This window comes from Embiotoca jacksoni, unplaced genomic scaffold, assembly GCF_022577435.1.
Source record: "Embiotoca jacksoni isolate LCO1_2020_lvr unplaced genomic scaffold, fEmbJac1.0.p SCAF_30, whole genome shotgun sequence".
Lineage (NCBI taxonomy): Eukaryota > Metazoa > Chordata > Actinopteri > Embiotocidae > Embiotoca > Embiotoca jacksoni.
The window spans coordinates 265100-292500 of NW_027185382.1; the positions used below are offsets into that span (position 1 = coordinate 265100).

At 43.6% G+C, this 27401-nt stretch overlaps 1 protein-coding gene across 2 annotated transcripts in view; it reads right to left on the reverse strand.

The window, feature by feature from the left end:
* Nucleotides 1–774: 774 nt before the first annotated feature.
* LOC138207087 (zinc finger E-box-binding homeobox 2-like) overlaps nt 775–27401 on the reverse strand; it is an 86608-nt gene continuing 59981 nt past the window's right edge. The window contains exons 3-10 of one of the 2 annotated variants that reach the window (XM_069164104.1): nt 21532–21783; nt 16175–16243; nt 13534–13722; nt 12087–12301; nt 8794–8902; nt 5927–7941; nt 3963–4143; nt 775–2180 (exon numbers count right to left, since the gene is read on the reverse strand). In XM_069164104.1, the coding sequence (XP_069020205.1) occupies nt 1609–2180; nt 3963–4143; nt 5927–7941; nt 8794–8902; nt 12087–12301; nt 13534–13722; nt 16175–16243; nt 21532–21783 (3602 nt within the window). In that variant the 3' untranslated portion in view covers nt 775–1608. The remainder of the gene's footprint in view (nt 2181–3962; nt 4144–5926; nt 7942–8793; nt 8903–12086; nt 12302–13533; nt 13723–16174; nt 16244–21531; nt 21784–27401) is intronic. The other variant, XM_069164105.1, reaches the window with a different exon arrangement.

Here is a 27401-nt window from a genome sequence, read left to right on the forward strand (position 1 = left end):
TACTCTGTAATTTGGCTACTTTTATTCGAGCAGGGTCATTTTCAAGAGAAATTACAAATTAAGAATTCAATAATACTTTTACAAAGACATTTCAGGAAAGATTCTTCTTCAGTCATGATATCATACATAGTATTTAACAGTCCCTCTTCATTTTTTTTTAGCTTAAAAAAAGAAACAAAGATGAAGAAAGTGGAATTTTTCAGTCGAAAATACAGTGTTTTCACAATTGTATAAAAGTTCCCAAATTTGGAATTTTCCAGTAACTGGAAAATAAAGGAAATAAAATAAAATAAGATTAAACTTCGCATTTCACAATGTTTCAAAACACAATAAATGCTCTCTTTACGTAAAATTTGCCCCTATGATCGACACCATGTTCCTTTTTACTAAAATATATCTATATATTGAAGAACTATAGTACTGTACACAACAGTATGAAATAAATAAAATTAGGAAATATAAAATGGGCCACATAAATAATGTTGTTTTTTTTCAACCTACAAATAAATGAATGCAATTTGTTGTTTTCAAAAAAAAAAGGTTTGGTGTAATACTGACAAAGTTAAAAGAAAAGAACTGAGAAAACATTGCACAACATAATGTAAACTAAGGAACTGCTGCCTATAAGTCTTAATACTGACACGGGTGCTTCAAAGAACAACGGTGAACCATTTCATAATACTGAAGCTGGTGAAAAAAAGTAACCTTCCTTTTACACAATACAAGGGTGGCACTTGCAGAAAACACACAGGTTAAAAGGTTTGCATATAAGGCTTCTTTTTTTTTTTCTTTTTTTTTTTTTTTATCAAAAACACCTTACAAAGGCTTCGTCCTTCATTTTTTTCCCCCCCGACACCATCTGTCCATAAACTGTATTTTCCCTTAAATGAAGGTCTCTTTAAAACTTCATCCTCTTAAAAAAAAAAAAAAAAAAAAAAAAAAAAAAAAAAAAACTCGAAGCGCCTTCACACAGTCTTGTTTAGATTCCTTCATCTGAAGTTGATTCAAGAGGCCTAAAACAGTGTGGCTGGAGATGTTTGTGGCCGGGCAACATGGCAAAACTAAAGACGACACTGTAGGTAGGTAGGTGATAACAAAGGTAATACTGAAGGACTGTAGTGCAGATACTACTGCTCTTTTTCCAACACTGTATAAATATATACATAGGCAATACTTTTTATTATTTTTGTTCATGATTATAGAAGCGGAGTGCAATTTGTACAAGTCACTAGTTGTGCTATAAATACTATGGAACACAGGGGGTTTATTTGAGGAGGTTAGCACCACACATATTTTTAGGCCTTAGTACTGTACATTTTTTGAAATGTATTCATTTATTCATTGTTCGGTTTGCATAATGCAGCTTATTTCACAAACCCATGCCTCCTTTCCCTCAACGCCTCCTCCAGATTGATTTTTGAGTCCATGTCTTGTTCGGCAGACATCTTTCCCCCGAGGAGTCTGTCAAAGAAAGCTTCCCGGAAGCTTCAGGCACGTGCACATACAGCTTAAAACACAGCGTTTTAAACCGAGCAGGTAAGAATACTGAACCGAAAGAGAGAAACTTAAAACTTTTAAGATGGGAAGCTTCTGAAGTGTCGTCGCTGATTACATGCCATCCTCCATCGTGTCCTCGTGATCCGATTTGGTTTCCGTTTTGCCGTCCAGCGAGCTATCGTCCATCGAGTGCTCTCCGTTCTCCTCCTCGTCCCTCAACGTGTCCGGGTCCGTGTCCATGCTCTTGCTCTCCTCCTCCTCCTCCTCAAACTCGTCGTCCCTCCGTCCAATCTTTGCGTACGTTCCATCCACTTCCTTCCGTCCCTCTCTGATCCCTCCGTTCACGGCGTCGTGCCTCAGGATGGCCTCGCGCTCGGCCAGCTCTGGGTAACCCTGAGGAGTCATGCCCTGCAAGTACGCCCTGCTCATCAGCAGCTCGGTGGGCTCCAGGTGGCCCTTCTCACGGGCCTCCCTCTCAGCCGCCTCCCGCTCCTCTGCCTCTCGCTTGCAGTATGAGTAGCGGTGGTTCATGTGCTGCGAGTAGGAGCCCGAGTGGGAGAACCTCTTCCCGCACTTGTCGCACTGGTAAGGCTTCTCCCCCGAGTGCAGTCTGGAGTGCTCGATGAGATGGTGTTTGTGTTTGAAGGCTTTCTTGCAGATCTGGCACTGGTGTGGCCTCTTGCCTGCGGAGACACAAAACAAGAGCGGGGACGTGAGTCGGCTGCTTCGCATGTCCTGCAGCTACAACAAATCACACAAGTCAGAAAAAAGCAAAACGTTGAGGAAAAACTCAGGAAAAATGACATCACGGAGCATTAAATCCAACTTTTACTTACGACTTAAGGCTATTTGTTTATTCAAACTGCGAGCACGATGAGAAAGTGTGCTCGCATTCATGGGCCTACATTATGGAAATTCCCTCCCGTGGTTAAAGCATGGAGAAACTCAACCACAACTACTTATTTTAGGCCTGCGTGCCACACTGATGAATGCAACATAAATAAACTACTGCAAAGCAAACAAACAGAGAAGGCGCGACAAAGGAGTAAACAAATCGGAGATGGGCTGCGTGGAAGGGGGCGGCTCCGAGGGGTTACCCTGCTTATCTCCGAACACAATTCAAGTTCATGGCCCTCCATTAAGTTTTGGGCTGGGGCTCCTCTGTCTACCGAATGTGACGGGACGCTTTGGATGCCAAGGCAGAAATGAGAAACCCAAGCCGACCACAAGGGCAGGGTGAGATAGTTTTATGACACGGGGCCATAAACTGTCTGGCTAAATAAATGTCCTCCGGCTTGTAATGTGGCCGCATGGCTGCTGTTACTCTTTCCAAAACACGGCTCACTAACCTAAACTTCTCCTCTCAGGGTTTCTTCTGAAGTTACCTGCATTCTTTTTAAAAGCCACCACTACTAAGAATTTTCCAAACATCTAATTTAGGCTTAAAAAATGACTTCCTCTCATTCCCTGCTGCTCCCCACGTGTGGAAATATGGCTGCCTGCCTCACACAAATCACATGACGCCTCCCCCCCTTCCCCCCGACACTCGAGTCCACCAGCCAACAGGCTTTCAAACTGCACTTCTGTCCAACATCTGGCTAGTTCAGCTGCACTTCTGAGCTACATAATATTGTTAAAAACAACACACAGCGACACAAACATGAAAGCGCTGTGTCCGGAGTGAGATGCCGGGGCGTTCTGGAGATAACGCACCCCCTTTTTTTTTTTTGTAGAGTTCAGCGCTCTGCTCTGACGGTGCACCCTCCCTCCCTTTTATGTCCGACCAGATAACATGAAGGCTGCATAAAGCACTGAGCGCTCTGCTACAGATAGTGGATAAAATAAATGATGCAACTTACTGAAAGAGGATCTCTGTATAATAACTATAATGAAAGACTTGTTATCAGTGCTCTGAAGCTTCTGAGCGCTACTCTGCTGATGCGATCTATCGCCAATAATGGGGCTGATAAAGGCATTAGGGGCTTTTTTCTGCCTTTATATATCTAGGTGAATTGATGTGTGTCTTTTAAGATAGCAAAACAGTTAATACAGCAGGATATGATAGGAAAATAAAGAGTACAATCATTTGAAAAGATAGCTGCAGCCTCCCACTTCTTCATACCTGCATTAATTACAGATTATAATTTCACAAAAGAGCCTCAACACTTCAGAACATTTCAGAAAGGAACATACAAAGATTTAAAGACATCACATAATAACAAAGTAAAAACTTTCTCATTAACATCTACTCATTCGTTGGCATCTCAACCCTGTCAATGAAGAAACAAGTTAGGTGTTGGTTTACATATACAATTTAAGGGTCAAACAGAGAAGGAAAGAAGGAGGAAAAAAGGGAAAACAAAATATATAGATATATATTCATACTGATAGGATTTGGCAACACAAACATTTAAAACATAAAAGAAAGCACGGGGATTAAAATAAGGGTCTAGAACAGTATATACCTGTGTGTTCATATTTGTGTCTTAGAAGGGAACTGCTCTTCTGGAATGTTTTGTCGCACAAGTCACACGCGTACATACCACTTTCGGTCTTCTTTATCTTCTTCCGCGACAGACAGGAGTCGGGGTCTGTCATGTCGTCCAGCCCTGACATGTAATCTGGTGTACCGTCGAGCAGGTCCCCCTTAGAAAACACAAACAAAAACAAAACAACAAAAGAGAGAGGAAACAAAAAAATAACAATGAATTTAGTGTGCGAGAAAGGCCGACATGAGAACTGACTCTTACTTTGGAAAAATTCGAAGAGCAACTGCGGTGAGCATCAGATAATTAAACTAATATTTGTTGTTGACATCATTCTACATGCAGTTGTTTAACCTATTTGTAGTGAAATTCTGAGTTTATTTGATCTAAAAAAAAATATATATAATGTCACCAAAATAAACGTGTCACGCCAAAATGTGACACATAGCCAGACGGTAAACACTTTAAATCCTAAAATAAATACATTAAAATATAAATAAATATAAAATATAAATAAAATATAAAGAAATATCTTATATGCAATAGGCAAAACTAGCTGCTGAATGCTAAAAAAAAAAAAGGTGACATCATTTGTCACTATTTAGAAGGTCTGAGCTGTACCTTCCAAACAATCACACAACGCTGCGCGCTCTTATGTATTTTTGATGAGCAGCACATACCAGCGTTTATTTCTTATAAAACTTTCAGCTGTGCAGAGATATCAGCCGTCTGTAACTGACAGCTCCTCATTATAAAACAGAGCCATAATGTGTGGTCTAATTTTGTACACCAGTGTTAATTCTGCACATTCCTTTAAAATTCTCTTTTATGATGACGATTAGTCTTAAATATGAATTGATGGAGAACAATATTACAACATTAGACGGGGAACAGTGAACCATTCTTGAAATTGCAAACTCGCGTGATGATTAAAATCAGAAGGTGCACCTTAATGGCCAATACTGAGCCACCAAAGCTTTCTTTAGTGAATATGTGTGTGATAATGTGAGGACAGTGCGCCACTGTGTTTTAAGAAGGGACCACTATCACTCTGCAATCAATTTGAACTAAACGCCTGTAGCTGTATTTTTAAAATCTAATTTAATAACTTAGAATAGGAAACATTATTAATACTTTTTTTCATCAAAATGGTTCCCTCTATGTTAAACAGCCTTCAGCATTCACTGGTAATGAACATGGAGACTGTGCATTATTAATCCACATGTAGAAGCTCATTTTGGCTTTGGCTCTCTTTAAAATGCAGCAAAGTTGCGATGGGAAATTTCAGAGAAGTGCACAGCTCCGGGGCTCACCTTTGTCATTTTTACAAAGGCCTTTCACCCATATTTAATAGCAAAATATGTGAGTTCAGGCCGGCTCTGGAGGAGGACTGGAGTCAGGAGCCTTAATGTGCTCCACACACACATCAGCGGGTAAAATTTACAGTGGAGACTGGGAACAATTAGAGCTCTACTGAGATTAAATTTTAGGGCCAATATGGTTTCTGTTTGATCCAGTGTTTTTGGTGGGTAAAAAAAAAAAAAAAATCGCTAACACATCTGCAAATGAAACTCTGTTAGAAGAGTTGGAGGCTCAATAAGACAGGACGAAATAATCAATCTACATGAAGCAGGAGCAGATCCTCAGATCATTTTTTTATGTAAATGATCGATTGCATCAATGGCTGATATGATCAGCAAAATATCGATGCTACAGAGTGAACTGCTGAACCACTAAAATGACCCCTTTCCTCCCTGACACCTCAGGCTCGTGTCACAGCTGTTTATCTCCACTTGCTTTGCCAGTTCAGTCTACCTCAGGTGAGCGTTTCTCTCTCCTGATTCAAGAAGTGGATTTTTAATTAGTACAGAAATGAGTTCAGATCATTTTAGAGATTCTGTCTGAGCCTGGGGCTTTCACAAAACCACAGGTGGCTTATTTACCTGGAAACCTGGTTTCCGCTGGTACTTTCTCCTCTGCTGCATCTCGGCAAAGGTAGCTGCCCCTGCTGCGTAAGTGTAGGCCATGTGTGGTAGGAAGCCCATTTGATCCATGCCCGGATAGGGCCTGAGACCTGGTATGCTGGCCTGCATCGGGGGCATGAATGTGGCAGGTGGGAAAGCGCTCTGAGGTGGAAGTGACGTGTACAGGGGTTTGGCAGCAAAGGGGTTAATGCCAAAGATGGGGCTAGTGCTTTTTTCTAAGTTTCCGTTGTTGGTAGAGCCTGAGAACTCCTTCTTGAGATAGGCCAAGTTCAAAGGCTCTTCGAAGTGCTCTCGGGGAGAGGGGATGCTGTTATGGTCAATGGTAATGCTGTTGACTTTAGGTCTGCTTCTGACAGTCAGTGCATGCTTGGGCTCCTTCATGAGTCTCGGCAGAGAGAGGTCCAGTGGCTCTGCCTGCAGGTCTTCTGAAGTCAAGCTGTTTGGAGTGTAGGAGCTGCTGTGGGAGTTTTTGGAAGATGTGGAGGACAGATTTAGAGGGGAGGGGGTGTTGCTGCGGGAGTGGTCCAACTTTTCACCTGCGGGTTTGGCGCTGCTGCTGAACTGATGGTTTTTCAAATGTCTCAGCGAGTTGTCACAGTTGTTAACATTGTTATGGAGCTCGGCTATAGAGGGCGATGTGATGCGGTCAGTAGGCTTGAGTAGAGAAACAGGTGACCTAGCTGCCAAAGAGTCTTTTAGTGGAGTGTGGTGGTTATTTGTTCCGACAACCATATCAGTGTGGTGCCTGTGCTCTAGTGGTGGGGTTCTGGTAGTGCTGTACTCGTACATCTTCCGCTGATCAAACCACTCCTTGACAAATTCCTGAGGGAGGCCGACTGCTATGGAAATCTTGAGCAGCTCCTCCGAGTTGGGCTCCATGTTCATGGCGAAATACGCCTTCAACACGGACATGTGGTCCCTGTAAGGGTGAAGGGGCCCAGTGAGTCCCTTGTCAGACAACATGGAGGAGGGTAAGTGGGTGTTCTTCTCCATGAATATCCCTGGTTTGTTGGGCATCAGATTCTCACTGGGCTGCAGCACAGCTTTGATCTCTTCGTTCATTTTACACAGGTAGCGTTCATGTTGATGCAAAGGTATTGGCCCGGCGAAGGTTTCTTTGCAATATTGGCAAGCATAAGGTGTAAACATGATGTTTTCCTGCACCTTGTCATCAACACCTCCTTCAAGCATGTGGTTAGATTTCTCTCGTTTGATATTGCTAATCTGTCTCTTTGAGTCTGTAGTCAAGCTCTGGAGGCAGGCTTTGGCTTCGTTCACTTTTTCTAATGTATAGTCGATGATGCTTTTGGTGGCGCCATTGTGATTGACGAGTGGGAGACCGACCTGAGGCCCGCCTGCCAATGTCAGCACCTGCTTCTGCTCCTCAACCTGGGATCCCAGCTCCTTCATGTAGGCCTTGAGCCTGGAGAGCTCCTCCGGCTTGCAGTCCATTTTCTGCCTGCACACAGTGTTGTCCACGATCTGGAGCACCTTCTGCACCTCGCTCAGGTTGTTCACCAGTGGACTTGGGTAGCCCAGGAGCTGTGACTCAAGCCCGGCCATCCCCAGATGCTGCAGGGGGCTCTGGGCTGTAGAGTTGTGGTGGACCCCCAGCGGGCTGTTCCCTCCCACTCCCCCATTCATGAACGGCCCGGGAGCGGCAAATCCGTGAGTCGCCATCATCAGTTTGTAGTCGTTGAAGTCAAGCGGCTCTGTCTTGATGTTCAGGTGGTTGTTGTGGTCATTGAGGCCGAGCGGCTTGCCGTTCTCCAGCTTCTGCCGCAGCTGGGTGATGGCAGTGTTGGTGGGGGAGGCGGAGGCAGAGGTGGGGGAGGAGCCTGTCTTCATGTTGCTGCGCATCCTGCCGTTGACGGCAATCAGGCCAATGCACTTTTTGCTGCTTATGTGAGAACTGTAGGAGCCTGAGTGGGAGAAACGCTTCTTGCAGTTGGGGCATTCATACGGTTTTTCACCTGAAACAAAAATGTATATAAAGCGTAAGAACGCTAATAGGCTCATACGAATAATGTTGTTTAAATAGCAGCTTGTTTATTGCTGTTTGTTTGTTTATTTATATCGGACAATGCTCATTAATTAACACTTACATTTTACCATCAATGAAAAAAATTATTTGCTATTTTTCAAATATTTACTTTTACATAAAGGCAATTCAAAGTGGTTAACATAATGCAGAGGAATGCATTAGAGCAATTAAAAGAAAACATGAACGTAAAATACATTTAAATAAAATAAGATATAATAAATACAGTTAAGATGCGGTGCAGTAATAAGCAGCCACAAATTTACTCAAGGAAATAAAAGTTAGAAGAGGAAATTATGCAATGTACGCTTGCATTACCGGATGAGTACTTCTACAGTACACGAAGCAAGTTTTGCTCGTTCCTCGAGGGCCTGTTATGTTCACTCATTATGTACATTTGTGTGCTCTACTTCCTCCACTGTGTTGTTGTACTCCTTTATACGTGTGAGCTTTGCTACAAAATCTTTTGCGGTTGTCTTAACATGTGATGAAAATTTGCCTTTTATAGCAACTCTGCCTCGTTTAGTTTTCCTGTTGATCAATGGACATTGTCCGTGACAATTAAACTAATAAATGAAATTACATGTCTGATATGCTTGACATGCATTTCAGAGCAAATACTGCACTTGGCAACTGGAATGCTTTTTAACACAGCAGAGTTCAGTGTCCATTAACAGCAAGGAGGGTCCAAAATAAACTGAAAGGAATTTCTGCAGATTCATGGTGCTCTTAAATCACGTTATAAATATTCAAAATACGGTGCAGCAGTCCTCTTGCGACTCACCGCTATGAATCCGGAGGTGTTCCTTCAGATGGTGCTTGTATTTGAAGGCCTTGCCACACTCGGTGCATTTGAACTTGCGGTTGCCGGCCGCTTGGTTGAGCAGTTGGTGCTGTGAGAGAGAGAGAGAATCACATTTAAAAAAAAAAAGAAAAAAGAAAAGCTAAAACATCATGGGGGTGAGAGTTCAGTAAATAATCACAATTGGTCGGCATGACAACAAGCAACAAGCCAAATGGCTCCTGTCACCAACGAAGCATCTTGGCTTTCTCCTCCCACCTCCGTCGAGCAACTACAGGCAGCGGCAGTGATAACAGAGAGAATCACATACCTTTTAATTTCCTGGCTGCTCGGCCAAAGGAGGCCTGCCTTTAGAATTTGGCAGCCCAGAAAATAGAATAAATGAAAAGAGTCTTTTTTTAGAGCATTTTTCCTTCATTAGAGCCGCCGATCTGATCTACTTTTCATTAATTTGGGCCTAATCAGTCCAAAATGTATTCAGAATCATCTGTGACCTCTTTCACCCTGCATACCTGTATTCACACCATCTGAATTACACTTTTTCAGACCTGTTTCAAACGTTTTGCAGTAATTGGGTCTTTTTCTAAGACCTCAAATGTCTCTTTAATAATCTTAGGATACAGAACTGAGCATATAGGCCCGGCCTTGATTCGCTGTTCAAAGGTAAACATCAGTTGCAATCCATAAAATTTGCAATTCAAACAAGGCCTCCTTTCGATAAAAGAAAAAAAATCTAAATATAGTACCCGCCGACAACAACGGCACTGGGTGTGTAAACCTGGCTCGTCACTCACAAAACAATTAATTCCAAGTGGGAGGTGGGGATGTTAAACGGTTAGTAAATAAAATTAAAAAAAAATAAAAAAAGACACATTTTCTCTGAGCTCGCTAGGGGGAACGCAGAGCGACTCCCTCCTCCCAGTTCAGCCTTGACAAATGCTGGGGTGTGTGCTGACTCTACCCACATTCCTGGGGAGACAGATGGTGGCGTGCAGGACACTGGGAGGACTGGGAGGAATTGTTCAAACAGCCCCAACCTTCAAAGATCAAGCAGGGAGAGTCGAGGCCCCGCCAAGCGCCGGAGAGGGACCCCACCGCTCGTATGTTGCTGAGTTGCATAAACAAACAGCAACAGCTGCTTCGGTGCCTCCACCCCCACCTCCACCACCACCTTCCCCTTACTTCCCCCTTGAGGACCCCTGCCCGGTAAAGTTTAGTCTCGCCACAACTGCTAATAAGACACAATTGCTCTGTGCTCTTAATTGTGAATGGCATCGACAAAATGCTCCATCCCTGCTTCATTGCTTGTTGTCTGCGTGAACACCACCACTGCTGTTTGTGGGTGGAGACCCGACTGGATTGGACTGGATGTTTGCATATGTATAACCCCTAATTAGTGATATTTCAGCTAATTGGTTAAGAGGAGGAGGAGTATTAACGCTTGTAAACATACAAGACAGAACAGCACTGCACATGTTTACCTATCAGGACATGGTTCTTTATGTTAATCTGATTGTGGCTGAGTCCTCCTGAGTTTGTTGTTAATTAATGTACATTTAATAGGATTTCTCTGCCATCTCAACACAATAAAGAAGAAAATGATATACTTTGTGGTTTTTTTCTTGAATAAAAAAAAAAAGAGCTGGATAATGAGCACAAGCAGCAATCGATAACGAAAGTGAAAAGACAAAGAAAAGAGCGCCACTGAGAGAAAACAAATCTGCATCCATGAAAAAAAAAAGAAATGGAGTAAGACATCACCTCAGTCTCATCTGGAGGATTACCACTTAAACAATCCAGCTCATTTACAAATCAAGATAACCGGCTTTGTGAAAGGACCTGCAGTGCTTGAATAAGAGTCTGCGGCCATTGACTGGACTCCGGAGGGGAGCAGCAACAGCATTGTAATATGAGGATTGGGACAGCGCCTCACTCGGCCGGCCCATCTGCTCACGTTTACACCCAGCTGGTAGATCAGGTGAAAGTGCTGGCTGCTGACATCTGATCAAATCAGCCACAGTCTGAGCCTGTCATCCTCGCTTCAGAGAGCACAACACAACACCCACGACCTGGGACCGAACACCACAAAGCATCAGGGTACATGATATCATCTGTTATTGGCTGGATGGTTCCAGTCTTTTCTTTTTTTTTAATCACCCCACTTACATTACAAGCTTTTTCTAGCGGAGGAAGTTCAGGAGAAAATTAAATATCAAGAAGGGACAAATTACTTTTCTCCTTTTTTTTATATTCTGTCAAATAAAAAAAACTGTAGCTATAATGTGATCGGAAACTGAACAACTTTTTTCTGGACATTTTCATGAATTTTTTGTAAATATCAAAAACTATTTAGTATTTTTTGCTTTCAGGGTTTTTGAGCAGAAAAGTTTGTAATAAACAAGACGATCATTAAGAAAGGCAACAGCAGTTTCCTGATTTTATTATTCATATCAATAACTAAATGACAAAAGTAGATTACATTTTAGAGATGAACTCGAGGTCTTTGATAAAACTGTTGCATTTTTTTTAATTATTCACTTATAATCGTCCTCTCAAGCACAAACACTGACTCCATCTTCTTTAATATTTACTGCTCCAATTTTAGCTCACTGAGAAGTTATAATTATCCCCCAATGTGCAAAAACTCTGAAAGCATGCAATTTTTTTTTTTGGGCACAATCTATCTCACCCCACATCTTCAACTTAAAGCTGACAGGCGAGTTAAACACCCGTAACTGCTGGATGTGTTTTCACCTCACAAGACTTTAAGGTGATTCATGCTAACTGCCAGCAGATTCACATTATATTTCAGACATATAGGATATAAATCGCAGGAGAAAATTCAAGTATACACAGATGTTTATGCAGTGCATGAAATTAGAAGTGGAGGGAGGGGTGGAGTTTGATGGAGTGCTACGACTTCAGGCTGCACCAGAAGAACATTAAAGGCCAGGAGTGAAGTGAAGTTAAGGAGCTGATAAAAATTTCCAAATTGGAAATTAACACAATCATTCGATCGTGAACACGAGACTGGAAAATCATATCAGGGAGGGCCATCAAAAAACCATTTAGGGCCTCAATTAAAGTTATTACCATTAAAGGATCTGCATCTTCAAAATGCCATGAAAAATTAATAATGATTGCCAATCAGAAAAAATGATCTTTCTTCTCTGAGGGATCAGAGCACATTAGAAATGAAATGAAACAGGGGACAGAGAAAGGGGACAAAGTAGAAAAGGAGGGATGAAGGAGAAAAGAATCTAAATCCCCCTCACCTGATCCCTCGCAGGCTTGTGTGTGGCCATATGCCGCTCAAGCTGAGTGCGGTAAGCAAACGTGTAGTTGCACAGGGGGCAGGCGAAGTTCTCCTCGTTCTTCTCATGGCGGTACTTGATGTGCTCCTTCAACGATGTCAAACGCTTGTAGCCCCGGTCGCAGTAGGGGCAGGTCAACAGTTGGGCGAAGGCATCTGGCGTTCCAGGTGGCAGGTCTGCACGGGAGACAGCGGGAGGAGTGGGGAGGAGGAGGGAGGGAGGAGGAGGAAGGGGAAGGGAAAGCGGGCCAAAAGGTCAGCGAATCAATGGCAGCTAACGGGCGGGCTGCCCAGAGTGGTATGGGAGTTATCTCTGCAATCTGCTCCACATGAGAGCCACAGTGTCAGGCTGGCATCCGCTGCACTACGACCTCCTCCCGACTCCTCTCACTCACTCACTCACACACACACACACACACACACACACACACACACACACACTCACACACACACACACACACACACACAGACACACACACACACACACACACACACACACACACACACACACACACACACAAACACACACACACACACACACACACACACACACACACACACACACACACACACAGCTTCACATACAACACTCCCAGTCATTCTGTTTCCTTGACATAGTAACAAACAGGCACATGATACTTCATGTGTACATGTGTATTCAAACACACAGACATAGTTAAAGTCCAAGAACTTGCTGACACACCTATAACTCTCCATACCGTCCTAATTGCTTTAAACAGCCGCTCACTTTTTAAGGCCTTTCCCGCTGACATGTTTGTCATGTCTGCAGCATGAATCATGAACCCGTTCAAATTCAGCCCCCCCGCCCCCACCCTACACGCACACACGCACACACACACACACACACACACACACACACACACACACACACGCACACACACACACACACACACACACACACACACACACACACACACACACTCCTTTCCCTCCGGAGAGCTTCAGAGGTGCGCTATCTGATTTCAAGCCCCTGCCCAGCTGTTGCTTAAGACTGTAGGTAAACACCAAGGCATCCGGCGAATCTGTGGGACCAACAGCTGCCCGGCCGTGTCAGCGGGAAGAGCTCCTGCTCTGTCCAGACTCTTTTTTTTTTTTTCTTTTTTTTTTTTCTTTTTTAAACATTCGCTGGGAGGTTCGCTGAGCAAGCACCCTCTGCTGCTGCAAGATGACGGCCACATGTAATGCCGTTTTAAATATGGTTTTAAAATAGTCAGTAATGGTGTCGAATTAACATAAGAGCAAACATTTTTACTATTTTTTTCCCAATTAAAAATCTGTTCGTTTGACTAACTTATCTTTGGTTTCTCTGAGGTCACAGCAGTCTTGCAGTAAAAAACACCATGTTTTCCCCTTTGACCCCTCCCACCAGCCCCTGACAGGACTCATACCGTTCTCCTCTGGTCCAGTGGCCTCCGGCGTGCCCAGGCGGGACAGTTCCTCTGGAGCTTCAGGGTAGATGATGGCGGTGTCGCCCCGCTGGAGGTACTCGGCGATGCTCACCACGTGGCTGTCACGGTCATCCAGCTTCCGCTTGGCAAAGAAGTCCTCAAACTCTGAAGTGCAATCGACGTTCTTGACTGAAGGGGAGCAAGAGAGAGAGGACGAGAGACGGTGAAGGAGGAGACCGAGGAGAGGGGGAGGAATAAATTGGATTCACTTCTTCCCCAGAGAAATGTCTTACAGGAGGATATTGGGAACATCTTGGTGGAAATGCGATGAGGAGAGCCACCCTAAAACATTACAGCCGTGCTTTGGGGAGAATACATCTAAATTACCGGGTTTGCTTGTCACGCCATGTCGGCTAAAACAAGAACTGTAACTCAATCTGGCCAGAAGTCAGAGATAAACGTGCTACCACAAGCTTCTGAGGAGCAACGTGTAAAAAAACTTCACTGACCGAATTTACTCGTGACATAAAATCAGATTTAGAGCTTAGGACTGTAAAATAATAAAGAATAACACCCTCATACACATATACATACATATACACACAGTCCTGTCTTAATCAGCAACAGAGCCACGTTTCTTTGTATCAGTTTTCACATATAAGGTCAATCAAGAGGCTGTGGTTTTTGTTGATTCTGTGTTGAACAGATTACCAGGGCCAAACCACAAACCAGCGCAGAAAAGAGAAGAAAAATGAGAGAGAGAGGGAGACATGCTTCGCCATAGCTGAGCAGAACATATCGTAAGCCAGCCAAAGTGCTGAGGCCACACAATGCGTTTTCTCAAATTATTTCCCAGTCCCTTCTCTTCAGGGAAACTCTTAAGCTGCAGTGTGGAGATAGCTGCCTCCAAAAAACAAACCGGAGCTAAAAGAAATCAGCAGCCTTCATTAGTCGAGGGGATGGCCGACTTTCAAAACACATACAAACATCATACACACTGTTTACAACCTGAGGAGATACCGGAGGTTGTTTGGCGATGTCAAACCAAAAACCAAGTGACGTCTCATCAGACTTCATCCCCTGTTAATTAGGCTTTTAGACTGTGAGCCAAGGTGAGGTTTAAAGAGCGATTTGTTAGGCCGTGATGACTTTGCGGGCCAATTTGCAAAAGGTCAAGGTAGTAGATATTTGGATGTCAAAAATGGCACCGAAATGTCATCGGTGCCAATGGATCGCTTTTGATAACTGTGATAGCATAATTCACAGCACTCTCATTAGATGATTCTATGTGGCTTTTGAACACTGCTAAGCTAATTGTGAGAGGCTGAATGTGTTGATGATTGACTGATGACTGACCTGGGTGCGGCTCAGTGCAATCACTCTCTGGACATAAACCTGAAAACCTTCAGGGTGATTTGATGTTTAACATTCAGTCGGTGCAGCCTACCGAGCTTCTCTATCATTCCGCTTCAGAGTTTTTCTGGATGAAAAATATAAATGTAAAATGTTCCTTTAAGGACAAACGACTGACTTTTGTTGCAGCAAAGGAGGAAATCACCTGGATCAAAGTATGCTTTGGCACCAGGACGTGATCAAACTGCTCATGTCTCTAAATGAAATCACATGTGATCTGGTGGCGGGGAGCTTCCACAGCGGTGCCACAGTATTGTTTCCAAAAGTCCTTTAAGCAGTCAAAATGGAAAACATTTGCTGTGCAGGAATTTTCAATTTTCAGAACAGAGAGACGGAGAGAAAGAAAACAGAGACGAGCATAGAGTAATAGTAATTAAAGCTGAAGGGAGGGTTTGAGGCCGGGCTGCGTGGCGTTCTGTGGGGTGACTTTGGTGTACCATAACAGTGTCCGAAGCCAATTGTCAGGGTGGCCAGGATGACATCATGGAAGGGAGGGGCGAGTGGCCACAAATCAGCTTTGGTGGCTTAATGAAAAATGGCAGATCGGGTTCGGTTCCACCAGAAGAAATACTTTTCTAACCGGGAGTGCTGAAAGTAGCATGTGCAATCAAAGGTGATCAAAATTAGAATCCCTTCCGCTGCCTATAAACATGCATAGATTTGCCTCAGTGGTCATTGAGGCAGCACGAGAAGATTTCTTTTTAATTACAGCTCACAATTCACAGATGTTTGTTCGATTCTGTTTTTTAAAAGAATTTGTGGCACCAGAGGGTAGGGACTCTGCTTCACAGCATTATGTGTTAATTAATGCTCTTGGTTCAATGGTTACACATATTATAAGCATCTAAAAACACCAGATTTAGTCCGGTTTGAACCCAGAGACCGGGCTGTAATCCGACCTGCGTAGGTTCATTTTAGTTTGCCATTTACCTCTCCTGACTGCCTCTTACTGTTAATTTGACCTCCTCCAAAGACATTTTATAAAAGCAGTCTAAGGAGGAAAACTCGTGTGCAGACGTTGCTTTATTTCAAAGGGTTGCCGGCCCTAAAAGAAACCCACGTGAGGCAACGGGCAATTACAGCTTAATAGAACAGAGCCAGTGACATTGGTTTTGCTCACACACACACACACACACACACACACACACACACACACACACACACACACACACACACACACACACACACACACACACACACACAAATGAAATATCTTCACTCAACTCACCTGTACCGTTTCCAACTGCCTGCAAAGTGGCATCCGGCCCGAGGGTGTCAAAATCATCTTTTATTTCATCTGCACAGGAACGGAGAGAAAGAGAAAGGGAGGAGGGGGGTGAGTACCTCGATGTACCCGGCAAACCAACAAACGCTAACAATGAGGCCTTTAAGACGAAGGTATGGAGAAAGCAATAAAGGCACCGCTGTGCATCGCAGTGCGCCATGGCTTTGTTCAGCATGCTTAATGAATGCTATCATCTGGGCCAGACAGTGACTTATTTACCTTTAACATGACAACAAGCGGCGGGGGAGGCAAAGAAAGCTTCAATCGCCAAACAGAGCGATTAAATACAACACGGAACACATCCACCTGAGCAATCATAGAGCTCCAGCCAACACGCAGGCTGAGCTTATTACTCCCTGGCTGTGATGCCGCTGCAATCCTCTGCATGCAGGATCACGCTTGTTTTATCATATGTCATTTGGTGGATGCTTTTGTCCAAAGCTGCTTGGAATATTGTGAGGGCACACATTTTTGTCATTCGCCACAAGCCCTGGCAGAGAGTTAGTGCCTTGCTCCTGACTAAAAAGAATACAACCCTTAACCACAAATTAAGAGTTTTAGTTGCACAAACATTTCTCAGGGGCAGAGCTGCTCTGCAGGCAGAAATAACCTCATTGGTTGGGGTAAACCTCAGGTGGGTGGAGCCAAAAAAATGTATGTTCTCAAGTGAGTTATGAGGCCCAACGAAACAGACAACACTGAAAACAGGAGGAAGCTATTATTTCAAAGCCGAACACACAAAATACTGAAGGGGAAAGTGCAGTTTAACCATAAAAAGAATCCCATTGTAGCTTCAAAATTAACAATGTCATTACAAAACGTTTTTACCAACCACTTTTCAACATTTTATTGGCTTCTACTGACCCAATTTTTCTGCCCCAACCTTGTTAGGCTTTCCAATCTTTCATTATTCTTTGTATGGTCCTCCATCTTATATTTGAAAATGTAAATTTATCCATCAATATCACAATTTTTTTGACATGGTTATTAGGCTCTGAAAATCGGACATTTTGGCTCCACCCACTCAAGGCTGGACTCAACTATTCAGATTATTCCTGCCGTGCCTCCGAGAAATGTTTGAACATCCAACCCTCCAGCGCTGGTTAAAACAGAACAAGTTCTTACTGCCAATCAGGATAATGGCACCCGCTCTGTGCAGACAGGCAGATATTGTCCTGGCACAGGTGAGGCAGCTGTAAATAAACGGTGGATTGACAGGCTCATAAACAAACCCTCCTCTGACAAATTCTTCCCTGCACGGTCGACAGGAGGACACTGACCGGACAATCAGCTTAAGAAGTCCCTCGTCCCTCCTTCCTGCCTCGTCGGTAAAAATTAAATCAAGGTGCTTCCGAGAACATGGGGGCTTTGTATTAAAAAGAAAAGGAACACAAAACCTGCATTGTGTTCCTTGCACGCATCTGTTCTTGCTCTGCTGCTCATGCAAGGACGTTACAAGTGTTGCATTGTGAGGATTTTATTTGTTTTACCAGCTGACAGCAGGATCTGATGTGTCTGACTATCCCTTGGCTTTTCGACCAGGATGAGCGCCTACATTAGAGAAACCTGGCTGAGATAATGCAGGAAAGGTTGTGGGTGTATTGTTGATAATAATGCTATCCTGCTTACATTACTCTACACAAAAGCCAGAAGCAAAAGGAATTTTTATTTTTAGTTGAAAACAATGGAGTTAATAGTTGTGGAATGTGTTCTGAGGCTCGCGATTCAGGGTTTGTTTGAAATTAAAGATCTGGCTTGTGCGGTGAAATGATAAATACCCCTGTCAATGTCTTCAGAGAATAATGACAGACTCCTCTGTCCTAGTTTAACTTTCCCCTTGCGTGGACTTTTTTCCTCCTTTTTTTTTCCTGTACATTTGATTGCACGTCTGCCAAACAGCATCAAAAACCACAGTCGCAGTATGGGAAAATAAATGGGTTTCAAACAACATAAATTAAGCTGCGACAAAACAAAACATAAAAAAAAAAAAAACAACCTCCACGGATTAAAATATACCCACAAGCATCAGATATCAGCATGTATGAAAACCTCCCCCCTTTCGTTCTGAACACGGTCAACACTCCCTCATATTTCTGTGTCCTCGTAGGCACCGTGTTTGCTTTGGGTAATCAAATTTGACTGCATACCTTTGGTCTGACGCAAAGGGATGACCAGTGGGATTAACTGGCCCTTCACTCTCCCCTATTTACCTTGGAAAACTTTTGTTATCTGTGGTCTGAAGGGAGGGACGGCTGCTTCCAGTAGGAGGTAGGCTAACACCACATACACCTCTCTGCTTTGGCCTCTGGCACACATACATGCACAGATCCATGCCAGTCCTGAGCTACATTCAACAGGGACAGAGTGTCATTGTGGTGAGTTGGGTGCCTCGTAGCTCTATACTAAGACATGGCACTTATGTTGATGCGTCTTCACACACAGACTTTACAAACTAAATGTCCAATTGCATGGTTTTTATCGCTTAGAAAAGAATCTAAAATGTTCACCGTACAATTTTTCTTTTAAGCAATGTTTAAAAAAGAAAGGAAAGAGGTATTTGATATCCTTTGGATCCATTTGTGCCACAAGTATGTGCCTATTCTTGGTCATGGAAAGCATTTAGGATGAAAGTGTCCACTAAATGGTGGAAAAGTGTGTTTTGTCAGCAGTAAATCACAGAAGACCCGAGGCGGTAAGGTACACACCTCCTTGAAGAGTGATGTTGAGGTCTGAGGGACGACTCGGAGCTCAGGAGGAGTCCAGACTACCTTGGCTTGACCGTAATTCCACCTATTTTTATAGCCGCTCTGATGCTGTTTATTTTGAAAACATTCCTATTTTTATGGCCGGTCACCGCAGTCGCAGCCGCTTTAAAGTTCTGCCTTTGTGCAGTTAGCCTCATTCATCCTGAATCTGTCATGTTTGAGTGAAACAGTTTCAGGATCCCATAATTAATCAAAATAAGACTGGAAGAAAGGTTTTATAAAGCTGATGCCAATTTGTGTATTTTTAGACTGAGGGTGTCAATCGCAGATATTCTGTGTCCATCCCTTCAAATACAGCCAAAGAATGCAGTTTTCCTCTAAAATATATTCTTGGCAGGATGGACAGGCATCGACAAAAACTTAGTGAAAAATATGGGAAATATTGGATGCAGAAGGTGGTTAAATGACAAATGAATAACTGAAGGCTAAATTTGGCAAAAATGTCACAACAGAAATATTTTTTGTTTTCAAACAATGCATCTTGAGGACGGAGCGAATACACAGTCCAGCAAACATGAGGGAACCAGTGCGGGCTGTGATTGCTGCAATGTGAAGTCAGAAATCCTCCTGACGCACGAGAGAAGACTTTAAAAAGAGCAGAGGGAGAACGCAGGTGATTTATTTGAAAATGTCTGTCAGTGATAATGATGTCATGCTTTCCAGCACATCGTGTCCAAGCTCACTGTGGGATTAAGGAATGTCAAGGACAACGCCAGACACAAGACTCCGATTGTGCCCTGGAATCAGAAGAGGCTCTGCGATAAACTCCTCTTTTTTTTTTTTTTTTGCCTTCTTTCTAACACGCAGTGGTTATGTCTCAGAAAGTCATCCACACTGTGTTGCTCCACAGCTACAGACAACTCCAAAGCATCACATCGCATGAGTCCTAACAGTGTATGTTTCTGTTTTAGGCGGACGTGCGTCCAGATTTTTGGCGGCTTTCACAACAATTCCCAAACTTGTGAGGACCTCCAATCGGTTACACTCACATTTCCAAGACCTGTGTAAAACCCATGATAGGGGAGTGACGACCAAATCAGTCCGAGTAGGAAGGAGGGAGGGTGCTAACTTATCTCAGGCCTAAGTTATGTGCTGAGGTATCACTGTAGACACTTAGGCACCGCGGAAGAAAAAAAAAAAGCAGGCTGGGAAACACAGCACCCGCAAGATTGGGAAAGAGACTCCCAAACGCTCTAATGAACTTGACTTGCTCTCCGAAATATGTCAGACACTTTATCACACAAGAAGCATATTATCTGGAAATTGCAACATAGTTGAATTACAGACATTATGGCACCGCAGGTCTTTATCAAATAAACAATTACCGTATGCAATGACAGCTTGTTTATCCTTTATCTTGATTTATTTACCAAACTGTCTTTTCTTTCTTCCATCCCTTAAGGAGCCGATATGAGCTGTTATTTAGGAGACGAGAATGTTGATACCCACTAAGTTTTTTTCATCCCTAATAAATGTGCAATTTTCCCCCATATTAAAATTTAAGGCTGCTGAATGTTCCCCCGTTTTTCGGCACCGTGCACAGCTAGTTCATTAGCAGAAATGAATAGCAAAGCCCTGCTCATTTAAATGGGCTGTCTTACATGACTTCTCGCCATACTCTGTTCCTGTCACATGCTTCCAAGAATCATTGACTCTTATTATACATGTAAATGGCTATCATAAAAATAAAAATTTCATTTAAGATTGTTAATGACTTTTTGCAGCAGTCTGGCTTCCTTTAATGATTATACCCTGCCCCCTAATTAAAAGTATTTATCTTTCAAGCATCCGTGACTGAGGCCCCTGCAATAGGAGTCGCTCAGCAAAAGATGACAAGTCAGTCAAATTTGGGAAGGTATCACCTGCCTGGGATTAAGCAGTTTGTTAGGGCAAGGGATTACGTGGCACCAGTCACTGCTGGACATTGCTGAAACACCACAAACACCGATACACCATGAGTGGAAGTCGCCGCTCATGTCTTGCATCTCCTGCAGAACGTGCAGGCTGAAACTCACCTCCTCGCTCTTTTCATTTTCTGCAGCTCACAGCCTTTTTTTTTTTCTTTTTCTGTGAAGTTATACATTACTGTAAATATTTTTTGTTGTTTGGCTCAGAGCAGGACTTTTCTCTAAGCATGAACCAAATGGTCTCCGTCAGTCACAGAGAAACTGTTTATCATGTCTGTCTGCTCAGGGAGCATCACTGGGGCTCCACCGTCAGACCTGGCTCAAGCATTGTTTGCAGAACGCTTCATGGGGTTTGTTTAAGTCTACTCGGGCACCAGATGGGTGGGGTTTACGGCATAAGATGATACCAAGAGTGGCAGGATGTGCACACATTTGCTATAAAGTATCCGAAAGTCAGCTTAGTGTTAATTTTTGTGATTGACAGCTCACCTGAACCCCACACATCTGGTCAAGCAGATAGAACAAAGGCTAGAGGTGGTTTGATGTAGTTATGGAGCCAGATTTATGAGTTATATTAAAAAATAAGGGTATTTAATGAAACTTCCACCGCTTGATGCGAGACACTCACCAGTACCATCGACCGAGGCACTCAGCATGTCATTATCAGGCCAAATGTGCTCCACGCCGCTGTCCCGCATCTCGTCGTCCTCCTCCTCCTTGGTCAGCAGGCCGCGGCTCTCGGTGCGCGGCGAGGCGTCCGGGTTGGTGAGGCTGGCCGGGCTGCCCGTGCCGTTGATCAGGGGGTCTTCCTCGGACACTGGCAGCTTGTCCTCCTCCTCCGTCTCTGAGCCCGTCTCCACCACATTCTCGTAGTTGAGAGCTGAGACAGAAAGAGAGACAAAGGAAGAACAGACCTGGTCAGTACAGGAAACTATTGCAGAGAGACTGCAGAGAAATAATAATGTGTATTTGACTGATACCCCTGGCTCTTCGAGATATTTTTATTATTTTGTGTGATACTTTTGTGTGTGTCACTAATGTCAGAACTTGCACAAGTGTCAGCTAAGTGATTAAACAGAAACGACAGAAGAATCTGAAAGGGCATTTCCACTGCTGTGTGACACTGAGGTTTGTCCCCAGATTAAAACGATAGCCCCACATTACTGTTTGGTACAAGGCGTAGGCCCCTTTTTTTTTTTTGGTGGGTTACACCCCAATTACAGCATCCGCGACTGGAATCTGTGACTGAACCGCAGCGGTGGGCAGACAGCTGTCGAGGAAATGCGAGCCAAAATAGCCACTAATTTTCAGTCCTGCTCACATGTCTGGGATGCCAACGAGCTGCACCTTTCAGGATGGCTCTGCTCCGCAGCATACCGCTCACGTTTGAGATGCTCCACATAGCACATACGATATTACAAATGTTGTTGCTATGCATACAAAAGGCTTAACCTATAGTAATTTAGATTATTCATTGTATTGTATGCACGTACCCCTCGGATGTCTTCACATTTGCATTGCCAGTGAAGCATGGACATAAATATAAATGTTTCCTAACATATGAACACGGCAGGGCCTTTAGGCCTATTGAGTATATACATTGAGGGAGGTAGGCTGACTGTCACACACACACACACACACACACACACACACACACACACACACACACACACACACACACACACACACACACACACACTCAAAACTCCAGAGCAACATCAGCAGGGCTCGTCCGCTTCCACAACACCCAGGTCCCAGACATATGCCTGCTTTTCTTAAAATAGACGGCCTGTAAATAAGGGCTGTGAACTCAATCAAAGGTGGCTCTCGTGCAAATTAGTCACCACCATCGGCTGGTTCTCAGCGCATACGCACCACAGCGTAAATCATCACAGAGAAGGACGTCAGAAGACTTATTGGAACGGTGCAGATGGAGTGCAAGGCGAGCCAGAAGCATGGCATCACATGGGGACACACCTCATTGGCAACTTGTACAAGAATGTTCTGTGGTAAGAGCCAATCATGGGAGGACCCCAAGTTTGAGCCACCGTGAACTGAAGAGGTGGAGGCTTTTTTAAACCTGCTTTAGTTGAATTTATGTTTTTGAGCAATAAAAAAATGCTGCAACGAGCCCATAAGTCAGAAAAGCTTCAGTGAGAATCAATAGATTTATATCTGAGCCATTTCAGTGTCTACCAGTAGTATAAAATATGCAGAATGTCTCACATTGTGATCCCAGAAGGACTCGATAATTAAGGCAGTTTTTATGCCAAAGATTTAGCCACTGAGGGCTAAAAAGGGTTCCTGCCTCTTGAACTTTCCCAGAATCAAGAGTACCAACCAGACAAAGTTCATGCATGACATTTCTGAAAACATTATACATATCAAAAGATAAGCCTCCCCACATCTCCTCCAAACACGTCTCCGTGCGATTGACTGGTCTGCACTTGCCTTCAGCGAACAACTGCACAACAGGTGCAAATTAAAATGAAAACAGGGCTTTCAAATGTGGGAGGGAGGCGCGGAGGGGGGGGGGGGGGGAGAGGGGGGGGCGGGTAGAGGGGGGGTGTCAGGCAGGCAGGCGGGACGGGGGAGGAGAAGGAGGGTGGGAGTGCGGTGACCTGCCTCGAATACCAATCGACGGAGGAAACAAAACCTTTTCAAGAGGTGTGATCACAAGGGTTTAGGCAAGTTCAGACTCAGTAATGCTCCTTGGGGATGACAAAAAAGGCAACCGAGGCTGGAGACCCGGGAGTGGAGAGAGACGTTAGGAATTCCTGGGTGGTCCACATCTACCTTGGTACAACTGATATTATGCCTTTATGTGAAAAGTTACTGATTTAATTTGAAAGAAAAAAATCTTCACCTGCTTAACTTTAATAATCCACACGAATGAATCTCTTCAAAGTTTGTCAAACTTTAAAATCTCTCAACTTAAAAACAACACAAAGGATCATTTAAGAATTCACCTCTCTGAGCCCCGTCACCCCTGAGGTTTTGAACTTTTCTCAGTAACGTCCCATCAGCTCTGTGTCCCCCAACTTCCAGAGGAGGGGGCAGCAGCGCGGGGCTGGTAGAACAAAAGGCCAAGAGGCTTGGGAAGCTATCAACCCGTCGCTGTGAACCTGATCTCTGGATGCAGATTCAATGAGTGCCGAGCAGGGGCCGGCTGAATGAAATTATCCTAGGCTGGACAGGTTTTAAAGGGCCTATTCTTCCCCAATAAAAGGAGCGAGGGAGCTTCTTTTTGTTTAGCAACACATCCACCGCAGCAACGTACACCGTTCTGACTTCAACACTCCCACATAAGGAATGAGGGAACGCAGCATTGTGGACCTTTTGCACAACAAACTTTTCAGGGCACAAATGAGAACACAGGACTTCAAAGTAAATCCTGCAGGAGCAAAGAGGAGCTTTCGTTTTATTTTTGTCATCAATTTGAACCATTTTCTGTCTCCTGCTGTTTTTTTCTCATCTCTGGTGACGTCTTGTCCTCAAGTTTCTGAACAAATTTAAGCATGGGGGCGTTGAACTGTCTCTGAGAGCTACAGTAGATGCAATCTTCTCCGAACGTCAGCTGTCTCCTCCGCATTCAACGTATACCTCCAAGAAGGCAAAATGACAGTGGGGTGCTCGTCAAGTCAAACGCGTAGTATTAACGTCAAGAAAGCTGCCATTGTTGAGGTGCCACTGCTGACAAGAGCCTCTCCCTCTGCGAGCATGAAGCATCTATTGGTATTGTGTCACCCAACAAAGTAATTCTAACCTACTAATATTTCGCAGGCAGTTATTTCGTCCCCCCCCCCGAACCTCACTCTTAATCAGCCTTTTGTGCTGCTGAGGAGAGAGAAAGACAAAGAAAAGATAATGTTTACTTCTCAAATGCCTCCCCTCTTCTCTCCTTTTCTTACCTTAAGTGTCGTTCTTGACAAAAGCAATTACGGATGACGTTTTCCAAACTGTTGCTACCTGTTTGAGATTGCTTTCTTCTCCCTTCTCTTTTATTTCTCGCACCGTTTAAGGTAAATAAAGAGAGCCTCTTTGACTTGAGTTTTGCAGATAATTAAAATGACACATGTAACAGCGCAATTCTTGTTTAATATCAGGTTTTAAACTATCTGACATAACCCTTTCACAGGCCTGGCATTATTCTGTCACTCACAAAAAAGTAAAGAGTGAAGAGTAATATTGTATATTGATTAGGATGGTTAGGAGCATCAGCAGTGACAGCCTGAGAGAATCAGAGAGCACGGCAGAAAGACTTATTAAAAGCTCATCATTTCTTTGATAAAGATAAATAAAGAAGAAAAAAAAAAAAACAATGGCACAGGCAATACTTCAGCTCTGACAGTTCTACAGATACTGAGAAGCCAGTGGAATTAATTTAATGTCGGGAAACAAACTCCAAATCTAAAATGATTGTATTTACAAAGCGTCAGGTTTGACAGTGAACGAATAGCTCCAGTGATCAAAAACGCTTTTAATGTTGGAGACATAATCGACTGTTGCAAAAGCCAGAGATAACTCACTTTGCGTGCGCTTTTGACAACAGTTGTCGGACCATATGCTGCATTCAAAGACGCCCGACGTCATGCATCTGTTTGTCAAAAAACTTTGTATGTATGGTATGTCCGCACGGAATTTATTTCAAGCTGAGAATCCATAACACAAAATAAAAGGTCAGAAAATGAGCCTATGTTAACATTTACCCAAAAGTCATTTTATACATGATGGTGGCTTTATTTTGTGAAACGTCCGAGTTCATGCAAACTAAATATCTATGCACTTATTTTAATATAGAAAAAAAACTTGTTTTAGGCTTCTTAAACAGCAGACATCTGATTGCAGCTGCTATAAAGCCACAAAACAGCAGTGGATGGCATCAAGAAGATATACTTAAAACTGAAGTGAATGAATTTAAAAATGTTTTTGCATATTTCAAAATAAAACACTACCCTTCCCCGCTTTTAAACCCAGGTTCAGGGCTGTTACACCTGCATTCTGCAAGGGAAACCATTTCACACCTTTAATAGGTATAATCACATTTATTTAACAATCCCAAAGTAGTCGTCCAGCGCCCACAGGAGGCTGCATTAGAAGCCCTTCCTGCTCGAGTCTCAGAGCTGGAGAAACATCTCTTACTGTTCGACAGGCCAACGGTGGAGGTGATCGCTGCGGGGAGAATGACTAACACCCACGTTCGCGCTCTTACGCTAACCCCGGCTGACTTTTTAGTCAAGTGTCGAGGCTTAGCTCCAGGTGACACGCTCGGCCTCCTACGCCGATAATGAGCCAGGACATTCTCCCTATTGGACGATAACTGCTCGCGCTCGCTCCCTGTCTCATGAATGTGAGCCAAGCGGATCACCTGGATGGCTGCGAGGGAGATGGGGAAGCAGGAGCGCACTGTTAGTCAGTGTGTGTGTGTTTGTGTGTGTGTGTGTGGGAGGGCATTAAGGTGGAAGCGAGGTCGCTGCCTTGTGGCTACGGCCAGTGGTAGTGGATTCTCATGATGACCTTTTGTCTGCCATTGTTCCTGTCTGCAACAGTTTAAGCACTTCCCCGGGCAAGTCTTACTCTTGTCTGATGGAAACCTCACACCTACGGCAAGACAGTTTTTCAGTTAAGTTACCTCATTTTTACATTAGAAACTAATTTTTGTTTTGTTTTACATAGTTTCAGAAGGCCTTGATGGGATGCTTTTCTCTGTTTTATCGCTTATTATTGGTTGTGATATTAGTTTTTGTCTGCCCAATTTTTAATCTCCCTTTCCTATTTTTAGTACAGTAACAACAATCAAATAGTGAATAAATATATGACTTAAACTTGTTTTAATCATAACGACAGCTGTTTTCTTTCTCAGAATAGAAAATGAAGCCAAAACGGTCTGATGGTTGAATTAAAGTGGAAATCTCTAAAGTAAAGCTGAATATTTCTTATTTTCTAAATGCTCCACCTGACTAAACTGGAAGACTTTTACAGATGATATGACTTCTGATTTTAAGATAATATATCTTCAGGTAATGATTTTCCTTCAAATACCACACTAAAGCCATGTAAGAGTGAGCTCAAACCCAAGTCACACCAGACAAAAGAATGGCAGACATGTTTGGATATTTTGTGCTATCTTGTCTCAGTATAATGGTGTGATCGAGCACAAGGGGCAAATCAGGGCCAAGTCGGTGAAAGGACAGTGGCAGAGGGCAAACAAAAGCTCTGAAAAGAGACAGAGAGAGAGTGAGGGGTGAGGGCCAGAGAGGGGAGGGGGGCGACTTGGGAGAGACGATGAATGGTGAAAACTCAGTGAAGTGTAAACGCAACCTGGGAGTGTGTGTTCGCGTCTGTCTGGGCAGTGCGAGTGTGTGTCTATAGAGACGGGGGGGAGGGGAGGGGTGTCGCTGAAAAGTGAAGAGAGTACCAGAGTGTTTGACGGATATAAGTTGTTGAGGACACTTTTTTGCAATTAAAGTGTTGACGAGACACTTTTAACTTCTGTTA